The 27,240-nt window shown below is 43.8% G+C and overlaps 1 protein-coding gene across 5 annotated transcripts; it reads right to left on the bottom strand.

The window, feature by feature from the left end:
* Positions 1–9,977: 9,977 nt before the first annotated feature.
* On the bottom strand, positions 9,978–19,903 carry LOC123449126 (protein TPR3). 5 transcript variants are annotated; one of them, XM_045126218.1, is made up of 27 exons: positions 19,862–19,903; positions 18,784–18,934; positions 18,506–18,685; positions 18,304–18,417; positions 18,021–18,179; positions 16,982–17,159; positions 16,778–16,898; positions 16,562–16,677; positions 16,282–16,435; positions 16,082–16,191; positions 15,923–15,992; positions 15,773–15,846; positions 15,572–15,667; positions 15,392–15,487; positions 15,157–15,284; positions 14,834–15,068; positions 14,556–14,720; positions 14,377–14,478; positions 14,130–14,276; positions 13,622–13,732; positions 13,323–13,502; positions 13,117–13,245; positions 12,932–13,027; positions 12,660–12,848; positions 12,402–12,574; positions 10,513–10,792; positions 9,978–10,273 (listed from the first exon to the last, which is right to left on the bottom strand). In XM_045126218.1, the coding sequence occupies exons 2-26, from the start codon at positions 18,861–18,863 to the stop codon at positions 10,585–10,587; spliced, it is 3,411 nt and encodes a 1,136-aa protein (XP_044982153.1). In that variant the 5' UTR covers positions 18,864–18,934; positions 19,862–19,903; the 3' UTR covers positions 9,978–10,273; positions 10,513–10,584. The 5 variants fall into 5 exon arrangements, with proteins under 5 accessions (XP_044982153.1, XP_044982152.1, XP_044982155.1 ...); XM_045126217.1 differs by lacking the exon at positions 19,862–19,903 and adding an exon at positions 19,067–19,326; XM_045126220.1 differs by lacking the exon at positions 19,862–19,903 and adding an exon at positions 19,067–19,326 and having other exon boundaries at positions 16,601–16,677.
* Between the last annotated feature and the right edge of the window lie 7,337 nt (positions 19,904–27,240).

The raw sequence follows: 27,240 nt of genomic DNA, 5'->3' as shown, positions 1-27,240 counted from the left end.
TAAAATATTAATCACCTGACTGAGTTTAGTTTTGAATTTGACACTAAATCCATTTTCAGGTGGTGGTTGAACAACAAAAAAACACCAAGCTATTAATATTGTGCATGCGGCTACTCTTTAGCAACATGGAAATGTAGAAACGATATTTGCTTAACCAGTGCTCATGCTCTGGGGTGCACATGGTATTAGGAAGCATAGAAATAGTTTGCTCTCAATGGAGTGTCATGTTGTCACGCCCTCGAAGAGAGCGCGTGTTTGAGATCAGTGCCTCTGTATAGTCATGGGTTAGGAGCCCTTCGTTGGTGATGTAGTCGGACTTAGGCTAACCAATGGATGTTGGCTGGAGTTCTCTTTTCCTGAGTGGGAAATCGCCATCGTTTAACTAGCAAGGCATGCAAAGGAATCATCTCTAAGGCTTTTTTAGGATGGGAAGTGGATCGGGATTGCACATGTAACTTGATCAAGAAACTATAAGGGAAGGTCCATTTTCCGAAAGAGAAGGTTTGATTAGTCTGTCTGATGATGTACGTGCGTTGATATTAAACTTTAGACCTGCATAGTTGTCACACCCTGTGTTTTTCTTTCCTTGGAAGTTAACATAGATCAAAAATTAGGACCAATGAAAACTTTTCTAAGTGGTGTGATGCATAACTTGATTGTGATTGCTTCCTTGTTTGATTGTGTTGTACATCACAAAACTTCCTCCTACTCTTTAGACTCATCTCCTTGATGCACATATTTTCCTAGTGACCATGCCATGTGTATAGGACCTAAAACTATTTTTAGAACATATTATTTTCACCAAAAAGCATTTATTTGATTTAGCCTTCCAAAAACCCCTGGATTGAGCTTTGTAATACAAGTCCTCAAAATAGGAGAAGTGTTTTGCCCCAAATATTTTATTTGGATCCTATTATCAAAAATACTTCCCAAAACCATGAACATTATTTTAAAAGTTATTTTCCTATTTTATTTAAATGCCTTTTTCTAAGGACAGAAATGGTCTTTTATGAATAAAATTTATTTATTTTTGCTTCCAAAATATTTGAGAAAATTTAGGGAAACTCAGTAAACATATGTATTCCATATGTAAGAGTTTCAACACATGGTCATGTTCAAAATATTGGACAAAACTCTCCAAAACATTTTCTGTCTATTTCAAGTATTTGAAATGTTTCCACAGGAAATATTCTCAATAAATTCTAGGAAAATTCTAGCAAGTCACACATGCTATATGTGGTGATCTTGCCAAGTTTCATCTCAAAATCCAAGTTGACTTGACTCACCAACATGTTCCAAAACCCTATCTGTCAAAAACCAAATTTGAGCAACTCTACATTTCCAAGTTTATACTTTCGTGCTCAAATTGTGTGTACATGTTCTAATACCCTAATAATGCATCCACACAAAGTGGTGCATCAAGGAGAACAAACGAACTTGTCCAAAACCCCTCAAAGCCTCTTCTACTAATTTCTAGAATTGGGAAATTTTACATTGTGAAGTTTCTCCATTGATCTCAAACTTTTTGGCCATCCTCTAATGCTCAAATAATGCTACCACGCCAAGTGGTGCATTAGTGGAAATTAATTTGCATGGTATATCTACAGAAAACCATTTCTTCCCATTTGTATGGTTTATCAAGTTTACATTGTAAAATTTCATCATATAATCTCAAAATTGGTGATCGGGGCCACATGGTGTTACCATTTACCCTTGTTAAATCTCACGCGCATTGGATACACCTAGGTGCCCCTCGACAACACCAAACACCTTCATCCATGAGTTAGAGGACAAGCAATGTCCACCCTAAGATATTATCCTTGCTCCAAAAAAAATTACCACATCATATGCTAGCCCTCTTATACCTCCTCGAACTTTGCTTTGGCCTCTTCTCAATTATTGGTGGGTAAAACCCCTCCATTTCACTGTTTGGACGGCATTTGCATGCCTTTATTTCTCCCTCCTCCTATTCTATACTGGTGGTTTCCCGCAAATATTAACGCAACTCCATTAGCATGCTAATGCAACAAGCCAAACCCAAAGATGGTAGGCTCGTGTGGAAAATATGGGCAAACCACCTAAAACTAGATTATGGGAGCTAATGCAGCTTTATACTACAAGTACCATGTACACTGATCTGCCTGAGCTCAAACTTAGTGGACATGTAGTACTTCCCTACCTAAAACTACTTGACATGGTTTCCTACCAACTTCCCTCGAGTAAAAACCATTTTGCCAGCCCCCAAGTTTGATGCTGCAAACTTACCCCGTGTTGAATCCCCCACCTACCCTGCTCCATCTGAACCCAAATTTCACCAGTGCTCTCATGCATGCATGCATGCCTCACACGTTAGACATGGTTGGCTGACCAGAAAGTACTCCTGGGCAGACTGTGGCGTGGTGACCACACTTCGCACCTATAGTAACGGCGCTCTGGCAGAAGAAGTTGTTGCGTAGCTCGCGTCCAACAGCGACAGGGCGTCCCGGCGCGCCAGGCATCTCCCTCCATCCTCCCATGTCCCTCCCCGACGCTAGGATGCAGCCAAGGGATCCCCGTCACGCGCGTGCTCGACGCTCGAGGGCCTCCGGCGGCCACTCGAGCATCTTCCTGTCGCCCCTCCATTTTTACGTCACCCCAAGCCCGCACTCGACCTATCTCACTCCCCTCTCTCCCAGGAACCCCCCCCCTCCCCTAGCCAAGCCACTTGAGCCCTGGAGCTCGGCATCATCCCCACGGCCATTGTGTCCCCGCCTTGGCCATCACTCGAATTTGATCCCCCTCGAGCTCCTCCTCCCCTTTGATCTTCACCACGCCCCCCAACGCCTCTGATGGCCCTTCCCCGTGCCCTTGTTCGCCCCATGATGCATGGAGTAACCCTCCCCCTCGACCGCCGCTGTTGGTATCCGTCACGGCCAAGGCCCCGCGCCCCTTGATGCCTCCCGGCGGGAACAACACACCCACGCGGGTGTGGCTCACCTCCGTGAGCCCGCCGGTGGCTAGGGCTTCACCGGAGGTGGCCGGTGTCACCGGGGGCAGGCGCCAGTGCGTGCTCGGCCAGGCTCCCCTACCTATCCCCTATTCGGCGGGAGGTGGGAGAAGGGCCTACCAGGCGGGGGTCGTCTGTAAGCCGCACACCGACGGGGCTTGGCGGTTTGAGTGGAAGCGCTCTTTGCCTATTGCGCCTCTTTGTGAAGAAGGCGTACTTATCGCAATGTGCCTCTGACGTTGCCTGTTCCGCGCGAGTGGTCGAGCAGATGGTCGGGCCCAGTGCAGTCCGGCACTAAGTTACGCACAGAGCATAGCTTAGGCCCGTTTGGGTAAAAAAAAAAGTTGCCTTACTCTTTTTCAGTGAGCTTATATAATTCACTATTAATTCACATGAACTCCAAATGCATTGATTCAAATTCTTATAGACTCCTAAAATTATAAAATATCCAAATATGTGCATTTCAATTTTTTCCATAAATATTTTCTGTAGTGTTCAAATTTTAATTTGAATTTGAATTATTCAAACTCCACCTTGCAAAATTTCTAGAGGGTCCATATCAATTCCAAATGGAGTGATTCAAATTTCCACACACTCTACAAATCATGCACTATTTTTCTAGCCTTAACATTTTTCTGTGGCATTGATTTTGCTAGGTCAAAATTAGCTCTCTTTTACCCTTTATTCCATATTAGAAAATTCACAGGAAAATCATCCCAACTCCAAACTCAGTGAAACCACTTCCAAATTTCTTATAAAATCGTCCCCTAATTGATAGGCACATCCACTCATTTTTATAAGAATGTTTTCTCTAGACTTCTTATAGGATCATAAATTCCTCCATTTCCACCATTCAAAAATCTCTCGTAATCCAAATCCCTTAGAACAAACTTTAGGTTTTTTTTATGACAAGAGATACCCAAGAAAAATAAAAATCATATTTATAGAGCACTTCATTGTTTTGCTTGTTGTGTTGCTTATTGTGGGTGTTTCCAACGATAGATGATGAAGTAGACGAAGTGCTCGGAGTTGGACAAGAAGCTATGAAGACCTCGAAGACTTTGTTGAGCCAGGTAATCATCCCTTTGACCATGTTTAAGAAACCATTTTATTGCATGCCATGTAGCACTCTACCTTGTTGCATCTGATTCATGTTGAATCGGTGACCATCTTGGTGGGTTATCTTTGAAAAACTCCTTGTTGGTACTTGAAGTTGGGCATGACCCTACCTTCCTATGAGGTTTCTGCGGGTGGGAAGTAGTTAGGTTGCTAGTAGATGCTACACAAATGGGATGGGAATATGCATGGCGACAATGAAAGAAAAGATTTCAAAGACTTTTTGAAAACCCCATCGGGTGCCATTAATGCCCGGGGGAGATGTGTTGAGCTAGGTAACCACTTGATAAAGAAGTGGTGTACCGAGGCAATATGTGTGTGGTTTGGAAAATAGGATTAGATTTAAGATTTGCTGATTGTCCCAACCTTACATGTGCGACCATGATAGCCCCTTTATGGGAAGGGGCCTTGGTGATTACTTTGGCCGATGCTAGCAGAGAGCCCGCATTACTAGTGGCGGTAGTGGCGTGGTAACTCTCGAGACGGGGTCATGCCAAGAAGGATGGCCATGGGTTGTTTTCACACACACCGGGCACACCGTTGCGTGCCCTCATGGATGGTACAATCTTGAGCGAGGCTCGTATGATGTATATCATGAGGGATGTCACCAACGAGTGGACTCTTTGTTTAGTGCCGCGAGGGGAAAAGCATTATTCGGGTGCTTACCACGGGTATGAAAGATACCACGAGTATTGGATGACACGAAAGTTCCCCGAGTATTATGGGTACAACGTGCAACCTCTGCAAAGTGTAAGACTATTCGAATAGTCGTGTCCATGGTCAAGGACACTTGGGTGGACCTGCTTAAACTACGTTCAGATGTTTTCGCATAAACCAAGTGTGTGTGTGTGTGTGTGTGTGTGTGTGTGTTTGTGTGTGTGTGTGTGTGTGTGTGTGTGTGTGTGTGTGTGAAAGATGGTTGTTTGAGAAAGATGATACTTGAGCTAAGTCAGATGACTTGACATGATGAATGAACATGAGATGTTCAACCCCGTGCTTATGATGATTTCTATAACTTGTTCGTATGGATATGTGCAACTTGTTGATGCATGCTTTTACAAGCTGATTGATCATGACATTGCACTCAAAATTAGCTTTCTGCAAATTACCTACTTAGTGTTATATCATGAATTGTAATTGCCTCGCTTCAAATATGGGTTGCTTGCGAGTACATTCAAAGTACCCATTGGCTTGTCACTGGTTATTTTATTGATCACGCATGAGAGAACATGATATGATGAAGAATATCTTGGTGGCGTTCGTGCGAGCTAGGACGCTTCCCAGTCAGAATGCATGTAGGGTTAAGGAAAATGGCATGGGTTCACGCTATGGATAAAGATTTTCCACTCCAAATATATGGAAACAAGGCCATGAAGGTCGTATTCGAGTAAAACGGTACGTAATGGATGTAAGATTGTTGTTATTCAGTTTTTGTGTGTTCACTGAGCATTGATCTCTCGGATCACTGTGAACGTACATTCGATGATCTCGACTTATGAGTCACAATCCCCACAATAGCTAGGGGATGTCACCTCGGGGTTTCTCTAGCGAACGATTCATTTGCTTGAGGAGGAATCCTTGAACGAACAATTCTCCATTCCACGTGTGTTCACTCTAGTGGGGGTCCGGTGTGACCCCAGCTTACTTGGAGGCCTAGTTAACTGCTTTCTTGCAAAAAAATGACATAAAAGTATAAAAATGCAGAGAAACATAAGTTTACACACAAATTTTCCATGATGAACATAATAAAACTGCAAACAAAATTGCCATGCTCTAAAATAAGAAAAAATTCCATGCTCTAAAAAATGGCATCCTCTAAATAACCCTAAAATAAAAAAATATCATTATCTAGAAAATTAAATTCCCATTCTACATACGCTATAATCACCATGGTCTAATTAATTAAATTATCATGGTCTAACTGGAAAAAAACATGGTCTAAAATAGTAAAAATGACATGCTACCTATAGTAAAATCACCATGGTTTATTTAATAAAATTTTCATCCTCTAACTGGAAAAATTACCATGGTCTAAAATAATAAAATTGCCATGCTACCTACAATAAAATTACCATGGTCCAATTAATAAAATTGTGAGGGTCTAACTAAAAAAATTGCCATGGTCTAAAATAATCAAATTGACATGTTACCTATAGTAAAATTACCATGGTCTAATTAATAAAATTGTCGTGGTCTAACTAAAAATATTGCCATGGTCTAAAATAATAAAATTGCCATGCTACTTACAATAAATTACCATGGTCTAACTCAAAAAATTGACATGGTCTAAAAAATGAATTTTTTTGCTGCCTATAAAAACACTACCACGATCTAATAAATAGTTAAATTATCGTGCTACCTACAAAATTTATCATGGTCTAAATAGTTAAATTGGCATGGTACCTACAATAGAACTGTCATGGTGTAATTAACAAAATTGTCATGGTCGAATTGAAATAATGACATGGTGTGTAAAATATATTTTCCATAGATACATGGACATTTTTTGCATATTTTTGCCACCTAATAAGAAAAGGAGAAACTGAGATTCAAACTCGAGTCTCCCGGTGGAGGCTTGAGGTGCTAGCCACTGCACTGGGCGGGTTTATTTGAATAGAAGAGCACGTGCACCATTTTTTGTGTTCTAGCGAGGGAGGTTCATAGTTGATGTGCCTCCTCTCCTCTGCTTTAAGATTCGTGCGGCCATCCAATGACGGGTATCCTATTCGTCGGAGATTGCCAAAAGATCGACGTTAGCTAGATAGCATTTTACTAAACTTTATGTTTGTCGGAGTCTTTTGTTTTTTACTTGCTTTCTGACATGTCTGTTCTGTTCCTATTTGCTGCTTAGGTTTGCATTTTACCGCGAGCTTCGTTGCAACAAGGGAACGGTGTTTGGTTTCATTTTACAGAAAATGGAATCGGGGATGTACCATTTCCCTCTAAATTCTAAGTGGTTGGGCTTTAAGCTCATGTAAAGTGACAAACATTGTAATAGATGCTACTTCCTCTGCCTTGGTTTCTAAAGCATGTGTGTCGTTTTAGGTTGATAATTTAACAAGTTAAATATGTATTATACTTCCTTCGTTTCAAAATTCGTATCTTAGATTTATCTAGATATTCATAGTCATGTTTTAGTATTTAGATACGTTCATTTCTAGAAAAATCTAAGACAAGAATTTTGTGACGGAGTGAGTATTTAATAAAAAAAATAAAAACTATATCCTCTTAAGAATTCAATGATATGTACTTTGAGTGACATATAACTTATATTTAATTAATTAAATTGATATCTAAAACGTCGTACACAATACACATGCTATAAACCGACACGTAGGGAGTAACATGGGATCGGCCGTAAAACTGCCCGTGATGCACCAATCTAGGACCATGCCCACCTGTCCGCCTTACCTGGGGGCTTGGTACGAATGTGATGGAACAGTGGTACGAGCTATAGCACGCAGTACACGACCGACCATATCTCCTCGGGATGCACGCAGCGTATTGCATCCTTTTGGGCAGAGGCCGGCGCAGCACGCTGTACGCGCCCATTGCTTTGCTTTGCTTGCTGGCCAGGCAGTGGCTCGCCGACCGTCCCTGGTCGCCTTGCTGTTCTGGTTTGTCTACTTGCTCCGGAGTGCTTTGCCCGCCTAGCCACTCTAGTGCTCCCTGGCCGGCCTCATCGCCGTACGTACGACGGCGTGCATGCATGGGCATGGGGGGTACGTCCGTACGTGCAACGATGCAGGCAGCTGGCCTGTTTCCTTTTCCTTTCCTCGCTTGCTTCGCGGGCACCTTGCCACTTGCAACTGCGACCCTGCAGCTGCATGGGTCGTACGTGGCTGAATCTGATGCATCATGCATGGGCTAGCTGTGTGGTGGCTCCCTCCCTCCTCACATAGACAGTCACCCATCGCCTTGCTTTCAACGGTGGAGCTAGTTTGATAGAGCATATAGTATCTATAGCCGATACATACATTCACTCACAGCATCTACGACTAGACCTTGCAAATTTGATCCCTCAAACACAAACGAACGCGTCCGGCGCGTCCGCGGACACTAAACTGTCACGTCTCAAATAATTCATTCTACATCCAAACATCTCATATTAGGATCCTCAAATCCATACAAAAACATGCAAGGTATGAAACCTACGTACTACGTAGAACTTATCTACTCCTCGTCGAAGATGTCGACAATCTCCGTGCCCTCCGACGAATAAATGACTGCGTGTCGCAGCTTCACCCCCTCCGGCTGCTCCGGTGGGGCCTCCTCCGCGTCCAGCTCGTCGAAAAGGACGCCGTCCTTCGCCTGCCTCTGTCGGATGAGCCGGCGGTTGGCCTCCACCACGGCCTCTTACCTGGTGGAATCCAGGATGGCCTGCTACTCCGCCATCTCCTTCGATTGGGAGACGGTGAACTCCGCCTCCACCTCCACCATGCTCAAGCCGGGAGCCTCCTCCTCCGGGTCGTCCTCCTCCATGGCCTCCGGCTGCTCCTCCTCCTCCTGCTCCGTCTTCGATGAGTCTAGAAGGAGACCCGCAGTGATGCGGGCGACGCAGCAAGCCTAGATATGCGCCTCAATTTAAAGGCACCGCTCCGGAGTGAGCTGCACGTAGGAGGTGATGAGCCGCCGGATCATCCTGACGGAGAGGGAACTACGAGAGGAGACGAACGGGCTTTGGTGGTGGCGAAGAGAAGGAAAAGGCGAATGAGCTAGGGTTGGTTGGGGGCGCCGACCGGCTTAAATAGCTGGGCCCGACCTCAGGCGGGGAACTGAAGCGGCGCCATGCGGCGTTCACACCGCGGTGACAATCAAGGCGCCCGAGTCCGCGTGGAGCCAAGTCGTCAGGCTGACATGACAGACGTGTCCGTACTCCTCCATATCCGTCCCATATTTGGGCTGGAAATGAGGGGGTGTCGGTCAACCCGGACGTTTGAGGCCAGTATAAGAGACCCGTGGGTCAAAATTTTAAGACCGGGCGTCATGTCCGGGCATTTAAGAAGGGTATAAGGGATCCGGTTGTAGATGATCTCATACAAGAAAGTTATAAGTTGGCTATAAGATTAGTATTTTTCTTATCTTCTTTTTATCTCTTTCTTCACATTTATTATATTCATCTCGAACTACGCACATAGCTAGGTTCTTGCATGAGAATTCATTTTTCTTTTCTTTTTTTCATGTTTCTCTCTTTGACAAATGTAAAAACCAAAGATTGTAAATTCCTGCTGATGGCTAGCCGAAATGCCATGGCTAACACATTTCAGTATAGCTACTTTACTCTCTTCCCTGGAACTTTGGGTGCTACTTTTTTTTTTTTTTGACACTTTAACTTTGGTGCTACTTTACCGTGCAGGCGTCTGCATCACAAGTCATAACAGGTTTTCCATCGTCCCACCACCACCAATCAATTCCCGGGAGACAAACGTCCTCCCTAATCTGATGGCTTCACGTCACATTACGCTGTACGCGGCAATGCACCCCGTCAGGAAAAGGCAGGCGCAGGGTGCATCAACCAGTCAAGGTCCGTGTTTTACCCATCAAAGCGCTCGAAATGCATCAGTAGGGAAATCAAGTGCGCCACATTTCATGGAGACCCTAGATCAAACTGGCATAGCATCCACATTAGCCACTCAGAACTGCAAAGAACATCTTCATGATGGTTGCTATGTGCCTAACAGAAAATTCAGGCATTTGGCAATGACCCAACCGAAGTTACTGGGCGATAAGGCCGGTATGGTATATTTGATCATACACCATACTCCCTCCGAAACCTAATATAAGAGCATTTAGAACACTACTTTATCTAAACGTCCTTATATTAGTTTAAGAAGGGAGTATGACATAGCAGCAAATGAAACAATGGGCACACAACTGAGAAAAAACTTTGTTTTTACTTGCTAGTCGGAATGAAATAAGGGTACTGATTAGGTACAGCCAAACTGCCACTACACCTTATCTACTTGGTAATCTTTCCTCGTACCATGACAAACAGGACAAAATGAAACACTAGCACTAAACAATTCCTCCCTCGCTTAATAATGATAATAATAGAAACATATAATATAAGCAACACACAAACTGCTGTTAAGCCTTGGTTTTTATTGTGCTCTCGTCGACACCACCCTTGGAACCAGCTCTGTCAAGCCAACTTGTAACATTGAAGCCCATCTGCACAACAAAGGGCCGATTACAAACTGAATCAACCTGACTTACTAATGTGTGCACATTGGTGGACTGTAAGAGAAAATAATTGATTGATCGATCGAGTTTTGGCATTTTCACTAGGACATGTAAAAATGACTTCCAGTTCCAAGCAATCGTTACAAATTAATAATGGAACTTATATCAGCAAATGAGTTAACTAAGGATTTTCTATGTATAATACTTCTGAATTCTGAGATAGATACCTTGGTTAGTGACTCATACCACCATGAAGAATCAAAGTGATAGAAAGGTCTAACACTTCAAACTTCTCGTTATTATCTCTCTGGTTGATCAGAACTTGAAGCTCCATTAGGAGGTGTGGACAAGTTGCTCGTCGATCCATTCTCCAATGGTGGAGGATTTCCCCACTTTCTCTCAGATTCCAACGGTTCCATGACATAAACACTGCCGTCAGTAAGGCCTAGAGCAAACTGATTTGCTTCTGAAGGATGTGCCGCAACCACAACTGGATGAACATTTGAACTACAAAAGAAACACATGTCATCAGTTCACTAACAAATTCAACAAAACCAGTTTTTCAGTGGCAAATGTCGTAGTGACTTGCTTGTTGTAAGAATGCTTTAAGGAAATCAAACATGTGGGTGGTGAAAAAAGACTATTCATAGAACAGTTCTGTTACAACTTTAGTTTAACAGAAGTAGGTAACAGAAGTAGGCAGCTACAGGTCAATATTCTTGCAAAGAATACATGAACCACGCTACTGCTGAGAGCCACAACAGCTTAATGATATTTAGATTCTTTATATACCCACATATTCTAGTTTTTCCTAGAAGTCTAAAAAAATGTATTCCAATTCAGTTTGATACATGTAGCACTCCAACCTAGGGATGAAAACGGAGCGGAAACGGACGGAACTGAGTGCTATCACATTTGTTTTCATATTGTTTTGCAGAAGTGGAAACGAATACAGAAACCCCGGAAATGAATACGGAAACAGATACTACCGGAAACAAACACGGAGCGAATACAAAGCGGATACAGAAATAGAAGTGGGCGTTGACCGGAACTTTAAAACCCTTGGAATCATAGAGTAATACAAACAACAACAAAAAATAATGAATTGCTAACATGTCTACAAAATAATTTCATTATGTTAGCAACATATCCTAGTATTGTATTAGTACATGACAATTGTGTATAGGGTCTAGCTGAGTACATATATGGTAGTATAAGTTGGGCCTCAAATGATCCATTATGCTCATTGTGTCATTGTGTGTTATTTGGTGGTTGGGCTACAAAGCAGCCGTAGGCCTATAGTAAAAATGGGAAATTCCATATTCACGGAAACGGAAAGTTCCATTTCCACCTATGTTCCACCGGAAAACACTCTTCCGTTTTTGTTTTTGTTTTCGCATTAAAAATTCCATTTCCATTTCCGTTTTGCAAATTTCCATTTCCACTTTCATATTTCCTCTCCGTTTTCATTTTTCCTCCGGAAAAGCGGAAAGTTTCCACTCCATTTTCATCCCTACTCCAACCCATATAATTCTACTTCTTTAAATATGGTACTCCTTCCAATCCATATTAATTGTTGCTAATTTAGTACAAGATAATTAATATGGATTGGAGGGAGTAGTAAACTGGCAGGGAATGCAAATACAGAACTCCCTCGTATGCATTGAGAAAAAAATCATGGGGAATTGAAACAATCTTTGCAATCTTTGTTCTAATACCATAAGATGGATTTTTATTCAGGTATGAATCTCAAGGTTTGAGTTGCTCAAGGCAACAACAACAAAAATCAAATCTCCCAAACAAGTATTAGCAATCTGTTATGGACATGCACTTGCTAGTCTAGGCAGCATTTCGGATACCTCGATTCTATAACTTTCCTTAGAAAGGTGTATTATGTCATTGCACTTAAGTAAAGTAATTGCTTGAGAACAAATACCAATAATTCAAACACAGACCCTCTAAAATGAGGTCAGACAACACCCTTTCAGAAGAGTGACACAATTAACCATTAACACAATACTTGACAGGTAGACACACCCCCAACCCCCCAACCCCCACCCCACCCTCCGTGGGCCGGACATAGTAAATTATGTTTGGTTTGAGCCTTATAGAATACCTGATATTCGGAGGAAGATAAGAAGCTGGAAGAATTCGGCATTGGAGTTTCAAACTTGATGCAACAAATATGCAGACAGTGGCGTCCAGAAAGCTTGCATAAATCAGTTGACTATCACATGAGAATGTAGCATGCGTTATTGGAGCTGGAGCAGAGGTCTCTCGAGAAGGCCACTGAAAGCAAAGTTAAGGTGAGTGAGCCACAAGGCAACCTGCGTAGCAAGAAAGAAGTGTCAAATGATAATGGAAGAAATTTCACCTGCTTCACAGGTTCTAGTTTTGAGGCATCATAGATGGCAATCTGGGTCTCATGGACAACAAGACAATGCTGTTGATCTTGGTGGAACTGAACTCGCGTGTCTAAGATGTTAGACGTTGGGCGGCCAGATGGTATCTGCAAAAATCTGCTCCTTTGCCTCTCCCACCCATCAGTGTTCCAAACACATATCTACAACAGGAACAATCAGAAACTGAAGATGGAACAGAAGCTGCTTCATAGACATAATCTGACTAGATAGTTCAGTAAATAACCTGCGCATCAGCTCCAGAGGATACCAAAACATTTAACACATTTGAAAAGGCAAGGCCTGTAATTTTCTTAGAGTGCCCTCTAAGTTTGCTTTTGACCTGTACAAAAAAGAATACATATTATCTTAGTGCACCTTGTTCACTACAGAAAAGAACAATGCTAATCATGTAATAGCAGGTGCTAATACCTCGTCAATCCGAACGTTATAAATTTGGATGGTTGAATCATCCATTCCAATTGCAATTATGTTGTTATCTTGAGGATGGAATGCGAGAAAAGTAGCTGCTGGTGGTGGAGGCATAAACGTTGTCATCGTCTGTGGTCACCATAAGTGTTAGGGGCATCTTCTACATGAGAAATGATGATTGCACACGATCACAATGATTTACTTACCTTAAAAGTCATCATGTTGAACAGAGAGATTTTCCCTCCTGAAGCTGACATGACATATGAATCATTCTTCGACAAAGCAAAGCAGTGAACAGCCTCTTCAGAACTATTGTCAATTGTGTCATTAGTCATGAGAATGCCACTTGGAGGTTGCCATAATTGAGGAGAAACACTAGCAGTAGCCTACAATAGTGAATAGCAAATTAAACCAATTAGTAACAATCAAATATACAGTGTTCACATGTGATGTATATATCTAGTAAGCAAACTGAGCAACTATGCACAAACAACCAGAATTTCACCTTTCCAGTTGAATTTCGGTCATTACGTGGCCATTTCCATAGTAGATGGACGGCATTTGAAGCTAAAGCCAAGATAGCAACACCTGAATTTGTGTAGATCAGTCTTGAGATCTGCAATTCATACAAGTAAAAATGTGAGATGCCCCTCGTTCCATTATACAGTATAGGCAGAATTTACTGACTTGGAAGCCCTAGGTGCATATAGATAGATAAGCATGTGCAAAGCTTCACTTAGCAGTCATAATGAATGTGAGATGTCCTTCGCTCCTATACAGTACAGGCATCATTGACTGACTTGAAAGCCCAAGGTGCATATAGATAAGCATGTGCATAGCTTCACTTAGCAGTCATAATGAATGTTCATATCCGCAAGACACTTGTCAAACGTCAAGCATCTAACGAGAGCTAAAACAGTAACCTTATAAATGGCAGTGCACCCACAAGATTGCTAGAAAATGATGCATATTCAAACATATACAGAGGTAAAAGGCAAGGGAAGAAGTATCACCTTAGCTGTCCTAATATTATCACCTAGTTTTAATGATCTGCACTGAGCTGTATCAGTTATCTCCATAAGCTTCCAGACCTTCGACTTCTCCATTGACTCATCAGCTATTCTAGGTTTTACATCAACCATGCTTCTGTTGTCCCCATTCTGTCAAAAGGTACAGAATAAGATCAAGTCAGTTGGGATCACAATGTAAATTGTTTATAACAGAACAGACCAGACCAAATGAATCTGGATCAAAACAAACCATTGCAGCTATAGCCGATGGAGCAGCAGTTCCAGAACTGGTTGCAGCGGCGGCGGCGGCGGCGGCTGCCGCAGCAGCAGCAGTCAATGGGTTTATTAGAGGCTGCACCAATAAGAAATGATTTGAGTCATGCATGCGAGGAAAACAATCTCAAGTTGTTTCTTGGTTAAAGTAACTACCTTTGTTACAGTCTCAGATGCACTACGAGAAGCATCAAAAGAACGATTTTCCAGTGTGCGCAATAAACGAACACCGTCAGCATTTGCTAAAACTTTGATACCATTATCAACAGTAGAGACAGCCAACAGAGTACCCTCCTTGTTAAAGCGGATACGCGGGCTTGCCTGATAATTATGGGACCAGCCACCAAGTTAGAACAAGAGGGAGGTTCATATTACATTTATATATCAAATCAGAAATTCACCAACATAAGCACACATAAACGAAAAGAACTCACAGGTAGGCCACCATCAGCTTCAATGGTAGTCAGAAGACTAGTGTTGTCCATGTCCCAAATCTTTATCACGAACTCATCTCCAGCAGCCAAAAACCTATTCCGCGTCGTATCAAATTGTACAACACCCATAGATCTCTTACGAAATCCCTGGTATGTTCTCTTCACCGCACCTTCACTCTCATTCCATTCCACCAGGTGTGATTCACCATCCTTGCTGGTCCCACAAGAAAACAATCTACATAGAGGCAAGAAAACAGTGAAACAAAGTACAAATACCTGCATATTCCTAACTATAAATCTTAACAATGAATTTAGATACGAACCTTGAACCATCTGCACTATATGCCATCGTAGTGCACCAATGACCTGGTGCATCATAGTCAACTCTGGACCCAAGGTTATCATATAGCCATGCCTTTATCTTTCCATCCAAAGCAGTTGAAAAGATGAACTGCATAATAGGCAAGTAACATGAGGTAAAAAGAACATTAGCTTCCGACAGAAAAAACAAGAAGAAAGGTTAATGAATGCCTGACATAACAAATGCTTGTCAAGTACCTGAATATTTTCCTTATAATGTGGACAAACGGAATAGACAGGAGCTTCATGACCTTCAAAGGTAAATTGTTTTGTTCCACTGGTTGCCTCCCACACCTAGAATGGAATATTGTAGACGTCATATTTCTCAGTTAACCAAGATACCACAGTACCAGAATTAATACCATCACAGGAACTCACCTTTATCGTCTTATCATCTCCGCAGGTAATTATACACAGCTGCTTATTTGGATGGGCGAATGCAATGTCATTTACGCCACCAACATGTGCATCAATCTAACCAACAAACAATGTATAATCATATTCAGGACACAAGATAGCAAACCATGTACACAAGACAATCATAAGCAGATAGTAAGTGATAAGTATATGCAATCATACCTCCAAGTGTTGCCTAATATCATCGCCACCATGATAAGAATAAATCTGTACTATATGCCTTGAATAAGCAACACCTTTTAAACAGACAACAACATTAGAAGAGGGGCAACTTGAAAGAACATCAATAAAAGAACTGTTCACGTATCTTACCAAACAAAGTTCCATCAGGACTCCATATTATGCGATTAACAGACACGGAAGGATCCTTAACCAGCGCTGCCTGTTTGTACAATTCACATTTTACACATACTTATAATGAATACAGGTAAAAATACCAGGTTACAGAACTAAATATTGCAGTGAACAAACCTGGAGGGCCATAGAACATTTCCCAAGCTCCCAAACCTTGAAGTTTCTTACAACAAGTCTTTCCTTGGTGCCAACATCCCACAATCCAATGTCACCAACATTGGTACCAACTACAATAGATACCGAGTGAAAAATGCACAGAATGAGATGCTATGGGAGAGAAAACGACTTATCACAGGCAGAGACATTAAAGAGCTTACCAAGAAGAAGAGTTTGTTGAACTGGATGGAAATCCATGCTCATTGGAGCTGATCCTTGACTCAATGTCCGTGCGACAGCTTTATGGAAATCATCTTGCGGGTAGCTATGGCTCTGCGGGTAAGTTACTGGCATCATATTCACCGGAAGATTCACCTGTGAAATACAACCCAGTTGCAATCAAGTACATATCAAAGATTTAGCATGACAGTATTACAAAGTATCGACTGCGAGAATCCAATAGCGGAGACATATTTTTGGAGGGAATGAAGTTGCTAATACCTCCTCAGACAACCCAACTGGCCTAGCTCTCTTACTCACATGATCAGAATCTCCAGATGGATAGTCCATGGAAGGGTTAGCAGCCGAGGGTGTCCTAGGATGCTTCAACATAGCAGCTACAAGATATATGTGCAGAATAGTATTAATCAACCATTCAATACCACCTATTCATACCATTCATGAATCCTTTGCAATATTATTAACTAAAGCAAGTACCAGGATTCGTAGGAGTACCAAATCCAATAGCACCTCCAGAAACAGCAGGATGTGTTACTGCTGGAGGGTTTGACATCCAACCGGCCAGAGGTGCGACAGGTGTTGGCGCAGGTTGGAAGGGCTGAAACAGGCATAAACCAGATTATCAATAAATGTACACTTCAACATATAGATGAAGTATCCAGATACATGCAACAAGCTTACTCCATGAGCGCCCAATTGAGGGAAACCACCAGGTTTGGGTATAGATCCAAGTAGTGGATTGTTTGCTGGTGATGGAGCACGTGCACCATTTGGTTGTCCACAAGAATGATCAACAAAGAGGGTCTTGATGTCAGGATTGGGCCTAGGATTTTTGCAAAGCTGGTGCTGCCAGTTTAAGCTGCCATATATTACACAATAACATTACTACTATGATAAATGGAGTAAATGGTGGGGGTCCCCACCTTGCACCTCCTTCCAAAATAACAAACAAAAACACAAAGAACAACAATTTCACAAGCAAAGTAAGTTAAACACGAATTTTATTTCGCATCCAAACAACATCCTCTATCATATTAATCAATCCTGGAGGCAAGATCAAAGAGCACGGTTTAGGCCCTGCACGTGGTGGGGCGCAATGTTATCCAGGATGGAGCTCAGCCGAGGACGATAACCATGTTGATTGCATTGAGCAAATTGAAGCTGACAATAACTCATCATGCTGGAATAATATGATTTTCTACAAATAGCAAACTGTGCCCCTACATAGACTTCTTAATTAACTATATTTCCCTCCACATCCAAACACATATGGTAAATCCAAATATTCACAACATGTGGATGTGAAATTAAACCCGGAATCATCAGCTAGGACTGACTCTGATAATCTAATGAAATACCCACTCAAACTCTTATTGACAGTAGATAATGGAAATGTAAATACTAATGACATATGTACAAGTTTCGATTCCAAAGAAATGGAGACTGCAGGTTAACAAATAATGGTGACAAGTTATAAGTTATTTCTTTACTTATTTGAACTTCATATTGTATTGGACTGCTGGAAAAATGTAAATGCAAGCAGATGACTCGGGTTTTTTGGATATTTATGACTGTAGGATCCACAAAATTCATCTTGAATAGCAACCTTATTTACAATGTAATAATGGCAGAAAGAAGTATGCAGCATATAAGAATAAATAAGATGTCCAGACAACAGAGAGTAAGGGTGCCAAGATTATTATTTTGCTTCATGTGCTACCTCTGGTTGATAAGTGTCCGTAATCTAGAACTCTTCAGATTGGGAAACTGAAGCTTGTCACGGAATAAGGGATTAGCTTCAATCAGCTTCTTCAGCTCAACAAGCATTATTGCTCTTGCAGATTTTGTATCACCGTACTTGGAGAGCTGCTCATTCTCCCTGTCAATAATAAAAGCAAAGGAAAAAACAATCACTGAGCAATCCAGTAACAGTTAGAGCACCACCAATGATGGCAACAACCTAATAATAATGCTATAAATGAATGCAATGGCGAAGATTTTACCTGAAGTTCTCCAGAGTTAATAGCTGTGTGATCTCCTTAAACAGCTCCTCGTTAAAGGATGCAAACACCTTCAAGTCCTTGACCAGGATTTCAACTGCCTTGGACCGATCATGCCTGGCAGCAAAGGAACACATGGTCAGTCAACATCGCAGTCCAGCATTTACAATTCTACATACACCTCTTCCCTTCCCCCTGCACTTACTTATCGAGGGCCTCGAGATACTTCTGCTTGCGGATCTCGAAGAATATCTTCATCGAGTAGCGGTTGTCATCGACTTTGGTGAAGCCCCCGAGGTAGCGCTCCACCTCATCCCAATTCCCATTGATCACCTCGTCCTCGAAGTACTTCATGTTGAAGTAGAACCCAGACTCCTGCTCAAGCCTAAACAGCACCAAGAGCTCCGACTGAGCACACAATACAAACGAAGAGCGCAAATTTCTGTCTCTTTTTTCGTTGAGTTTGAAAAAAAAATCACTCACTTGTGGACGGTCTCCTTGAACTTCTCCTCATCGAGGAACTGCAGGATGAGGAAGACGAGCTCCCGGCTGAGAGAAGACATCCTCGCTTCGCCTACTCCTCACCCACCCAGGGGGGCTGTAAACCTAGCCTATGGGGGCGCAGGACCCCCCACTGCAGAATAAGATTCGGATTCCAGGCTCAGTCCCCGATTACCGGCAGCCGCGGCGGAAACACGACGCCACGGGTAAAAAAAAAAAGCAGATCAAAGGCGAGATCGATCCAGGCGGGGGCTAGGGCTTTTACCAGCGGAAGGAACCGGGCCCGGCTCGGATCTCCTCCGCTCCGCCCGGCGCCGGGGCGAGCAGAGCGGGGCCGGCTGAGGGCTCGAGGCGGCACGGTGCGGCGGGGCGCCCGGCGGCGGAGATCCGGCGGCTTCCGATTCGGGGAGGGCGGGGCGGGGGCGGCCGGGGTGGGGCGGGGCTCCTATCGCGAGAGGACCGAGGGAGCCGGGAGGATGAGACTGAGCAAGGGGCAGTATCGTAAGTCAACAAGGGGGAGGGGGTGTGGGGAGCAGAATTCCTCTATTTATACGAGGCGAGACGATAATGGCACCCGCCCGGCGCGTCTATATATACTACTCGTACACTCCCCAGACGACATATGAGAACGTGCAGGATAAAAATATCTTCATATCGTTATTAGACACGGACAGGAAAAAGAAAACACTACGCCTTACGTTCGCTGCACGCGTTCGTTCGTTCGTTCGCCCCAAACCCTAGATCTGTTTCAAAACCTACCATATGTGTATGTATGCACGTATCTCAACAATTTTGAACACGGCGTGGGGAAACACGGCCGGAAATGCAGATCTGAAGCGGGGAATCGGGCCCGTGGAAAGCCAGGGCCCCTTTTCAACCCTTATGTGGATCCTTTTGGGCATGGATATACACACACAGAATTCCTTCGCCCAGGGTTCGCAAAAAAAAAAGATGAATTCCTTTGCCCCCCAAAAAAAAATTCCAGGATCGAATCGAAATATCCAACCAACAACTGTGTAATTCCGAACAGAAGCAAAAGCAAAGGCTGTGCTGCACTTACGGAGCTTTGTGGCTGGAGAGGGACCGGAGAAGAGCTGTGGGGAGAGAAATTGGGTTGTTGGGGGCTAGGGCAAGGGATGGGGCAACCACCGCGGCGGTCCTATTTATAGGAAATTCTCGTATTGCCACTGATAGGATCTGCTGCATATCGATAAGCTAGTGCGGTTATCAGGTTCTGCATATTAGCTTATCAGATACGATAAGCGCTATGTGATACGTTAAGGGGACACGGGAGGTAGTGGTAGGGTCCGTGGGGCTCCATCGCCATTAGCGCAAGGGAATCCGCGTTTGGATTTGCTTTTAATGAAGACGTGTCCAGTCTGTACCCAACGACTAAAAGACGCCTTTAAATGCTCTTCCCTGGAAGAAAATCGGCCTTTTCTATTTCTTGCTATTATTAAGACAGATAGATACTCCACGAGTCAAGTACTACCTAACAGAATCATACACAAACTAAAAAAACCAGAAAAATGATACGCCCTCCATTCCTAAATAGTATAAGTTTTTTAAAAGATTTCATTAAGCACAAAAAAAAAAGTTTCACTAAGAGACTACATACTCCCTCCGTCCCAAAATTCTTGTCTTAGATTTATTTAGATATGAATGTATCTAGTCAAATTTTAGTATTTAGATACATTAATTTCTAGACAAAGCTAAGACAAGAATTTTGAGACGGAGGGAGTACGTATGTATATAGACATGTTTTAGAAAATAGATTCATTTATTTTATTCCGTGTGTAGTCCCCAAATCATATCTCAAAAAAAAATAGGAAAGGAGGAAGTACAGTAACTTATCTAACTCACATATCTCTAGTCCTAAAGAAGCAGTTGCTACGTCGTTCGTTTCGTACCATCCCTCCCCCACCCATCGATCATTTCCACGTCAATTTTTCTATCCCTGTAAAAAACGGTGGAGAAACCCCCCCCCCCAACAAAATCATATGTTGCCTCCCCCCATCCCTCGCTACCCTTGCTCCACCCCCGCCATGAGCCGCAGTCGCCGCCACCCCCAATCCCCGACCTTCCTCTCCACTTCAGGTCGACGTGGTGTTTCCTGGTGTTAGAGCATATATCTCCATATGTGGTTTTGGTAATTGATGACAATTCCTATGGGCTAATGGTTGTCTTAAGTTATATTTATAGGATTTATCCATAGGCACTTTTTGAAGTCCATCTGTTGGGTTCAAGGAGTTTATATGATGACCAAGATGGTATTCAAGGTATTATCCAAAGAATGGTCATAGAGACACAAGGTTGATCAAGATCTCAGACAAAGAGTAAATCAAGATGATCAACACACGAAGCGTACAAGATGTACCGAGAGGGATCAAGTGATCCCATGGTATGGTAAGCATTTTCCATTATGTCGTGGTTTTGTCACGGCCGGTGTCCTCGTGAAAGGACTTAGTACTGGAGCCATCGCACCTTGGTGGCGACTCAAAGGGGTTGAGCACGAGAGACACGGCGATTTAACCAGGTTCGGCCCCTCGTGAGGAGGTAAAGGCCTACGTCCTGCTTTGAGTTGTATTGATGTGGTTTCAATTACAAGGAGGGCGTAACTCGCCAAACCTAGCACTCGATGATTTCTAACCTCCCCCCGCTTCCCTGGGACTCGCCTTTATATATAGGTCGAATCCCTAGGGTTTACAAGGGTACTTTCCTTCCTACAAATCGTGACCTCTACGATCTCCAAGTCGCCATCTTCCAAAGCTTGGAGACCTTCCGGAAATTGTAAACCACCACACAACTTTCGGCCTCACCAGGCCAATGCCCGAACCACGCTCCGATGAATCGCCTGATTCGATGACCCGGCCCAACTAGGGCGGGTTATTAACAGGTAATATCCCCAACATTAGGCCCCAAATTGACTTGAATTCTCTTCACGCCAATATTCTTGCTCAGTTAAAGGCGATTCATCCTTTATCCTTCTTTATACATCAGAAACTTTAACCCACCATCTGTCGTGGAAGATCTTTAAATCGCCAAACCATTTCTCGTTGGCATCTTCTTGTCCCTTGAATTCCGGGAAGACTGATGTAATCCTAACGGATCCTTTGGTATTGTTATCCCAAATTTTTTGGAGCGCCATTATAGCGAATCTTTTTATCCTTCGGCGGTTCCCGCTCACGGCGCCTCGATTCCAGCGCCCACCCTGTTAAATAGGTGGGGGGACAGGACTGGCGCTTCCCACCTACCAGTCTCGTCAATCTCCTCCCCATTATCACAGCGAGGAAACCTTACTGCCTTCCGAGGGCTCCGTCGCCGACCGCAGTTCCTGTCGTCGCCCGAAAGCTTTGGCGCCGCCCACAGATCTTTGTCGCCGTCAAGCTCCGTACCGCGGCCGAGCTGCTCGGCACCATCGACCATCTCACCGCCGTCGACCACCTCGTTGTTGCTAGGCACTCCGTCGCCGCCGGAGATCTCCGCGCCCGACCAAGATCTTCGTGCTCCTCAAAAAGCCTCCGTCGTCGTCGACCACTTCCGACCGAACTCATCAGGTTAGGTCACCGCTCATTTAAGAACAGATCCCCATCCCTGATCAAAGTTTCATCATCGCCATGTTCTTGATGCCTTCGCGAATATCTGTTACCTGTCCTTGACTGATTAGCATTAATGACGACGAGATAGCTAACGTTTTTAATACCTTCACTTATCCGCCCTTGATTCGCGTGTTTAGAGCAATATTTCATCAAACGAACAACATCATCTTATCGTGGTAGTAAGTTGCCATATCCAGTCATTTTCCTCATGTATTTTCGGTTGTCCTGTAGATCCATAGTTTACCGCTCATTGCGTAAAAGCTGTTTGTAGTCTTCCCACTTCACCATTTGGAACAAATGTCTCCAATGCTTTAAGACACAACTCTCGTGGGAAGCAAAACTTTGTAAGTCGCCATAACAACCCGACCCGGATCTTTATATGGCGGGTCAAGATTTTTCCTCAGTCCATGAACAAACTACTTGGCGAGTCAAATGAACTTATTTCACCTCTTACGGTAGATGTTCAAGCGTGTAAATTCACCCGTACTTTACTCCTTTGTAGCATGGGCACCGTCTTCAAAAGTGACTGGCTCCCTACCAAAGTCGACGATACCATACTAGCAGATTATGTGAAAACAGGCAATTTGGACCCTCAGGACGTTATCGGTTGGCGTACCGGGTTCGGAGAGGATCTCCCCAACCCCAAAGAAGGGGAGATAGTCGTTTTTGTCGAACACCTTGAGCGAGGTTTTAAGCCGCCCGGATCAAAGTTCCTTAGAGACACCATGGCTTTCATGAACGTCCGCCTCCAGGATCTGGGACCTAATTCAATAAGTAACATATGTCAGTTCCAAGTGTTCTATGAGGCTTACCTACGGATGGAACCCTCAGTTCCCCTATTCTGGTACTTTTTCCACTTAAATCGCCAAACGGAATTTCACAATGGCCCCAGCCTGGAACTTGGCGGTGTAAATGTTCAGCGCCGCAGGGATAGCCCGTTTCCCTCACTCGCCATGCCAAGCCATCCCAAAGGCTGGGGCGAGTCTTGGTTCTATTGTCAAGAGACCTCGCCTGCAGGCGAAAACAAGCTTCTGGGCTATATGAAAGATCGCCTTCCAGCGAATTTCAAGCTTCCGGACAAGCTCACCGAAGAGGAGGAATCAGATTTTATCCCAGTATTGTCCGAGTTAAGATCTTTGACAAACAACGGCCTTACTGGGGTCGACTTGATCCGCTGCTGGGTCGAATGGCGCATCCTCCCTTTGGGTCACCGGGACGGGCTAATGTGCAAATTTGATGGCACCTTAGATCATCCTCAATGTTATTTCCATACGGCTTTAACGGAAAAGGATATTGTCACCATCATCAAGAAGCTCACCGGCGAGCCTGCGGGAAAATGCGGCCAAATCGGCCTCAAACCCTTCTACAAAATTAATCCGGCGCCCAAGGTAAGCAATTTTAACCCGCCTTTTGTATTTACTTATGTTTCATTCGAATTGTGGCCTTTTATAACATATGCCATTCCAGAAAGGTGATAAATTTTGGTCCAAGAAACCCAAAAGGCCAGCCATGAAGCAAGCTAAGCCGCCCCCAAAGAAAGCCAAGGGCAAGGGCAAAGCTGCTGTGGCCGAGCCATCCGAAGCCGATGAATCTCAAGTCGGCGACGCACGTTCAGAGGTAAAAACCTATCCTCTTTTCACTCGCCATCCGCTACTGTTAACTTTGTATTTATGTCTCTGCCTCTCTTGAATAGAATGAAGACAACGAAAGCCAGGAGGATTCTGTAGAGGTAATTTCTGTTTCCTCCGATTAATCTCCTTCTCCACCTAAGCCGGCCAGGCGAATTTGTGGGAAAGTTCCCTTCTCACATCCAAATGCTTGTTTGGACCCAAATTTTCTACTGAAGAAAGCACAACATACTTCAAATCGGAAGACCCGAAGTCATTCCGGTGATCTCTGTCCGGCTTACCAGCAAAGAACAAGAGGAAACCAAATGAGGTACCCATGAACAACACTTCTTCATGTTTCTTTGGATCACATCTGTAACCCGCCTATATCTTTGACGTATAATTCTTGCAGAATTCCCCTCCTACATCTGGCGACTCAGTAATGTCGACACTTCCGCCAATGATTCGAGTCCCTGGGTAAGTCCTTTGATAATTTTACTTTGAATCTGAGGGTGATAAATTTTCAGTCCTTTAATGCGCCTCTCCCCTCTTTTAGGGCACACGCGAAGAATAGGAAGACCAACGGGTCAACTCCTATCATAATTTCAGAGCCCATCAAAGAGTCAGCGCCGATCCAAGATAACCCGGATCAAGACGAGCCTGAGAATCAAATGGATCTTCCGAGCTCGCCCAAGGAAACAATGGATGCCCCTAAGCCGCCAAGTCCATTGACAACAACAGAAGACCCGGATGCTGTAATTATCACTGGTACCAGCTTCTCTAAACCGGCCACAACGGTTTTGTCAAAGCATGTGCCATCATCCTCTCAAACCATTCCTGAGTCTGGACTCTCCAAGGCTAAGATTTCTGAATATGAACATCTGGAATTCAAAGAACTCTGCTCTGGTTTTGCAAGTCGCGTGGAGGCGAGTTATGAGATGGAGAAAAGCCTGCTCCAAATGCTAAAAAATAAACATGAGGTAAGTTTTGTTATATATTATATTATTCCCATTACCCCCCTAAGGGTCGGGTCATCAGTAAAAAGATGAGCCAGATCTTGATAACCTAGAAAAACTTTCGACCAGTAACCCCCAAGGGTCGGGTCATCAGTAAAAAGATGAGCCAGGTCTTGATAACTTAGAAAAACTTTCGACCAGTAACCCCCAAGGGCTGGGTCATCGGTAAAGAGATGAGTCGGGTCTTGATAACTTAGAAAAACTTTCGACCAGTAACCCCCAAGGGCCGGGTCATCAGTAAAAAGATGAGCCGGGTCTTGATAACTTAGAAAAACTTTCGACCAGTAACCCCCAAGGGCCGGGTCATCAGTAAAGAGATGAGCCGGGTCTTGATAGCTTAGAAAAACTTTCGACCAGTAACCCCCAAGGGTCGGGTCTTGATAACTTAGAAAAACTTTCGACCAGTAACCCCCAAGGGTCGGGTCATCAGTAAAAAGATGAGCCGGGTCTTGATGCTGTATAATTTTATCTGAAAAAATTATACATTAGCCCCCAAGTGTCAGGGATATTGCTTGCAATAGTTCTGAGACTTGCCCCTTATCATGTACTTCAACAGGAAACTCTTATTCAGACTGAATCAGCACTTGGCGATTTAAAGAAAAACTTATCTGATCAGCAAGATGCCCGAACCAAGTCGGAGGAGAAGTATCAATTGGTCTTAGCTGAGATGGAAAAACTAAAAGCCGATTTAAAAAGGGCTCAAGCTGACCAAGATGCTGCAACAAAGAGCAGAGAAAGCTGAAGCCAAGCTGGTTATTGTGCAACAAGAGCTATCTGGCTTGAAACGTCATATCTCAAACATGGCGCAAGCCGTCTTTGGTAAAATACTCAAAACTTTGATCTTTGTTTAAACCAATAACTCTTATCCTGAGTGGCTGATTATCATTACCCCTTGCACAGGTCCAAGAGCCGCCAATCTTCAGGATGATTGCGTGCTGATGCTGAAGGCGATTTACACGCTGACAGAGCAGCTGTATACCGGTAGTGTACTAACTGTTAAAGCAGTGATGGGCGCCAAGGAGCCTATAACCTCCATAAAGAAGATGCTTGGCTGCCTATCCACGCTTCCTCCCCAGATTGGCGAGTTGACACGGTCAGCCGCCCGGAAGGGAGTGCTGACTACATTAAGTCGCTGCTTAGCGTATGCTCCAGAGATCAACCCGGAAGAAGTAGCAGCGGGCTTTCCTCAACTCAAGGATGACGGGTCAGAATTCTTCGAAGAGGACTATCAGCGTGTCGTCAAGGACTCCCGGCTGGCGGCGACTCAACTTGCTGCAAGCCTGGATTTATCTAAGTATCAGGCTGCTTATGATAGCAAGAACAAGAAGGTCAACCCGCCAACCTTTGTGACGACCAACTTAACTCCACGGCGACCCAAGAACCCTTTTGACTTGGACGCAAATCTTCCATCAATCCTGACCAATGAGGATGACTTCACGGCTCTGGCCAAGTGTAACTGGGTACTAGGCGACTTGCAAATTGAGGTCGGCCAAAGCTCGCAGCAAAACGATCCAAGGGCGCCAGCAGAATAAACTCCATTGATTTGGCCCTAAGAGCCATGTAATAGGTTTCCTTTAGGAATCGGTACTGCTTTTGTGATACTTTCAAAAAGAATCCTTATGTCGCCCTTAAGGCGATTTGAAATACTGGATCCGCCGTTTGAAAATTCTTTATAATGCTTAATCCGCCATGGATGAATTGATTTTGATCATCAACCTGTTTTAAGCTTGAAAAACATATGTGAAATCAAATAAATAATAAATGATAACAAATATTTTCAAGATGAATCAGGAAAAAGGTTTGCAAAACCTTGTGGCAGTGCCAGGAAGGAAAATAAAAAATAGCTATTTCGTCGACTCATAAGGTCGCGACAGGATGGGGCGAGTCAGAAAACTCAAGCGCCACCCTAGATGATGGTTTCGTCGGCTCATAAGGTCGCGACAGGATGGGGCGAGTCAGAAAGCTCAAGCGCGCACCCTAAATGATAGTTTCGTCGGCTCATAAGGTCGCGACAGGATGGGGCGAGTCAGAAAGCTCAAGCACACACCCTAAATGATTTCGTCGGCTCATAAGGTCGCGACAGGATGGGGCGAGTCAGAAAGCTCAAGCACACACCCTAAATGATTTCGTCGGCTCATAAGGTCGCGACAGGATGGGGCGAGTCAGAAAGCTCAAGCACACACCCTAGATGATGGTTTCGTCAGCTCATAAGGTCGC

The sequence above is a fragment of the Hordeum vulgare genome, chromosome 4H, assembly GCF_904849725.1.
Source record: "Hordeum vulgare subsp. vulgare chromosome 4H, MorexV3_pseudomolecules_assembly, whole genome shotgun sequence".
NCBI classification, from domain to species: domain Eukaryota; kingdom Viridiplantae; phylum Streptophyta; class Magnoliopsida; order Poales; family Poaceae; genus Hordeum; species Hordeum vulgare.
Note: the sequence above shows the minus strand (reverse complement) of the source record. Positions and strands in the feature narration are given on the sequence as shown.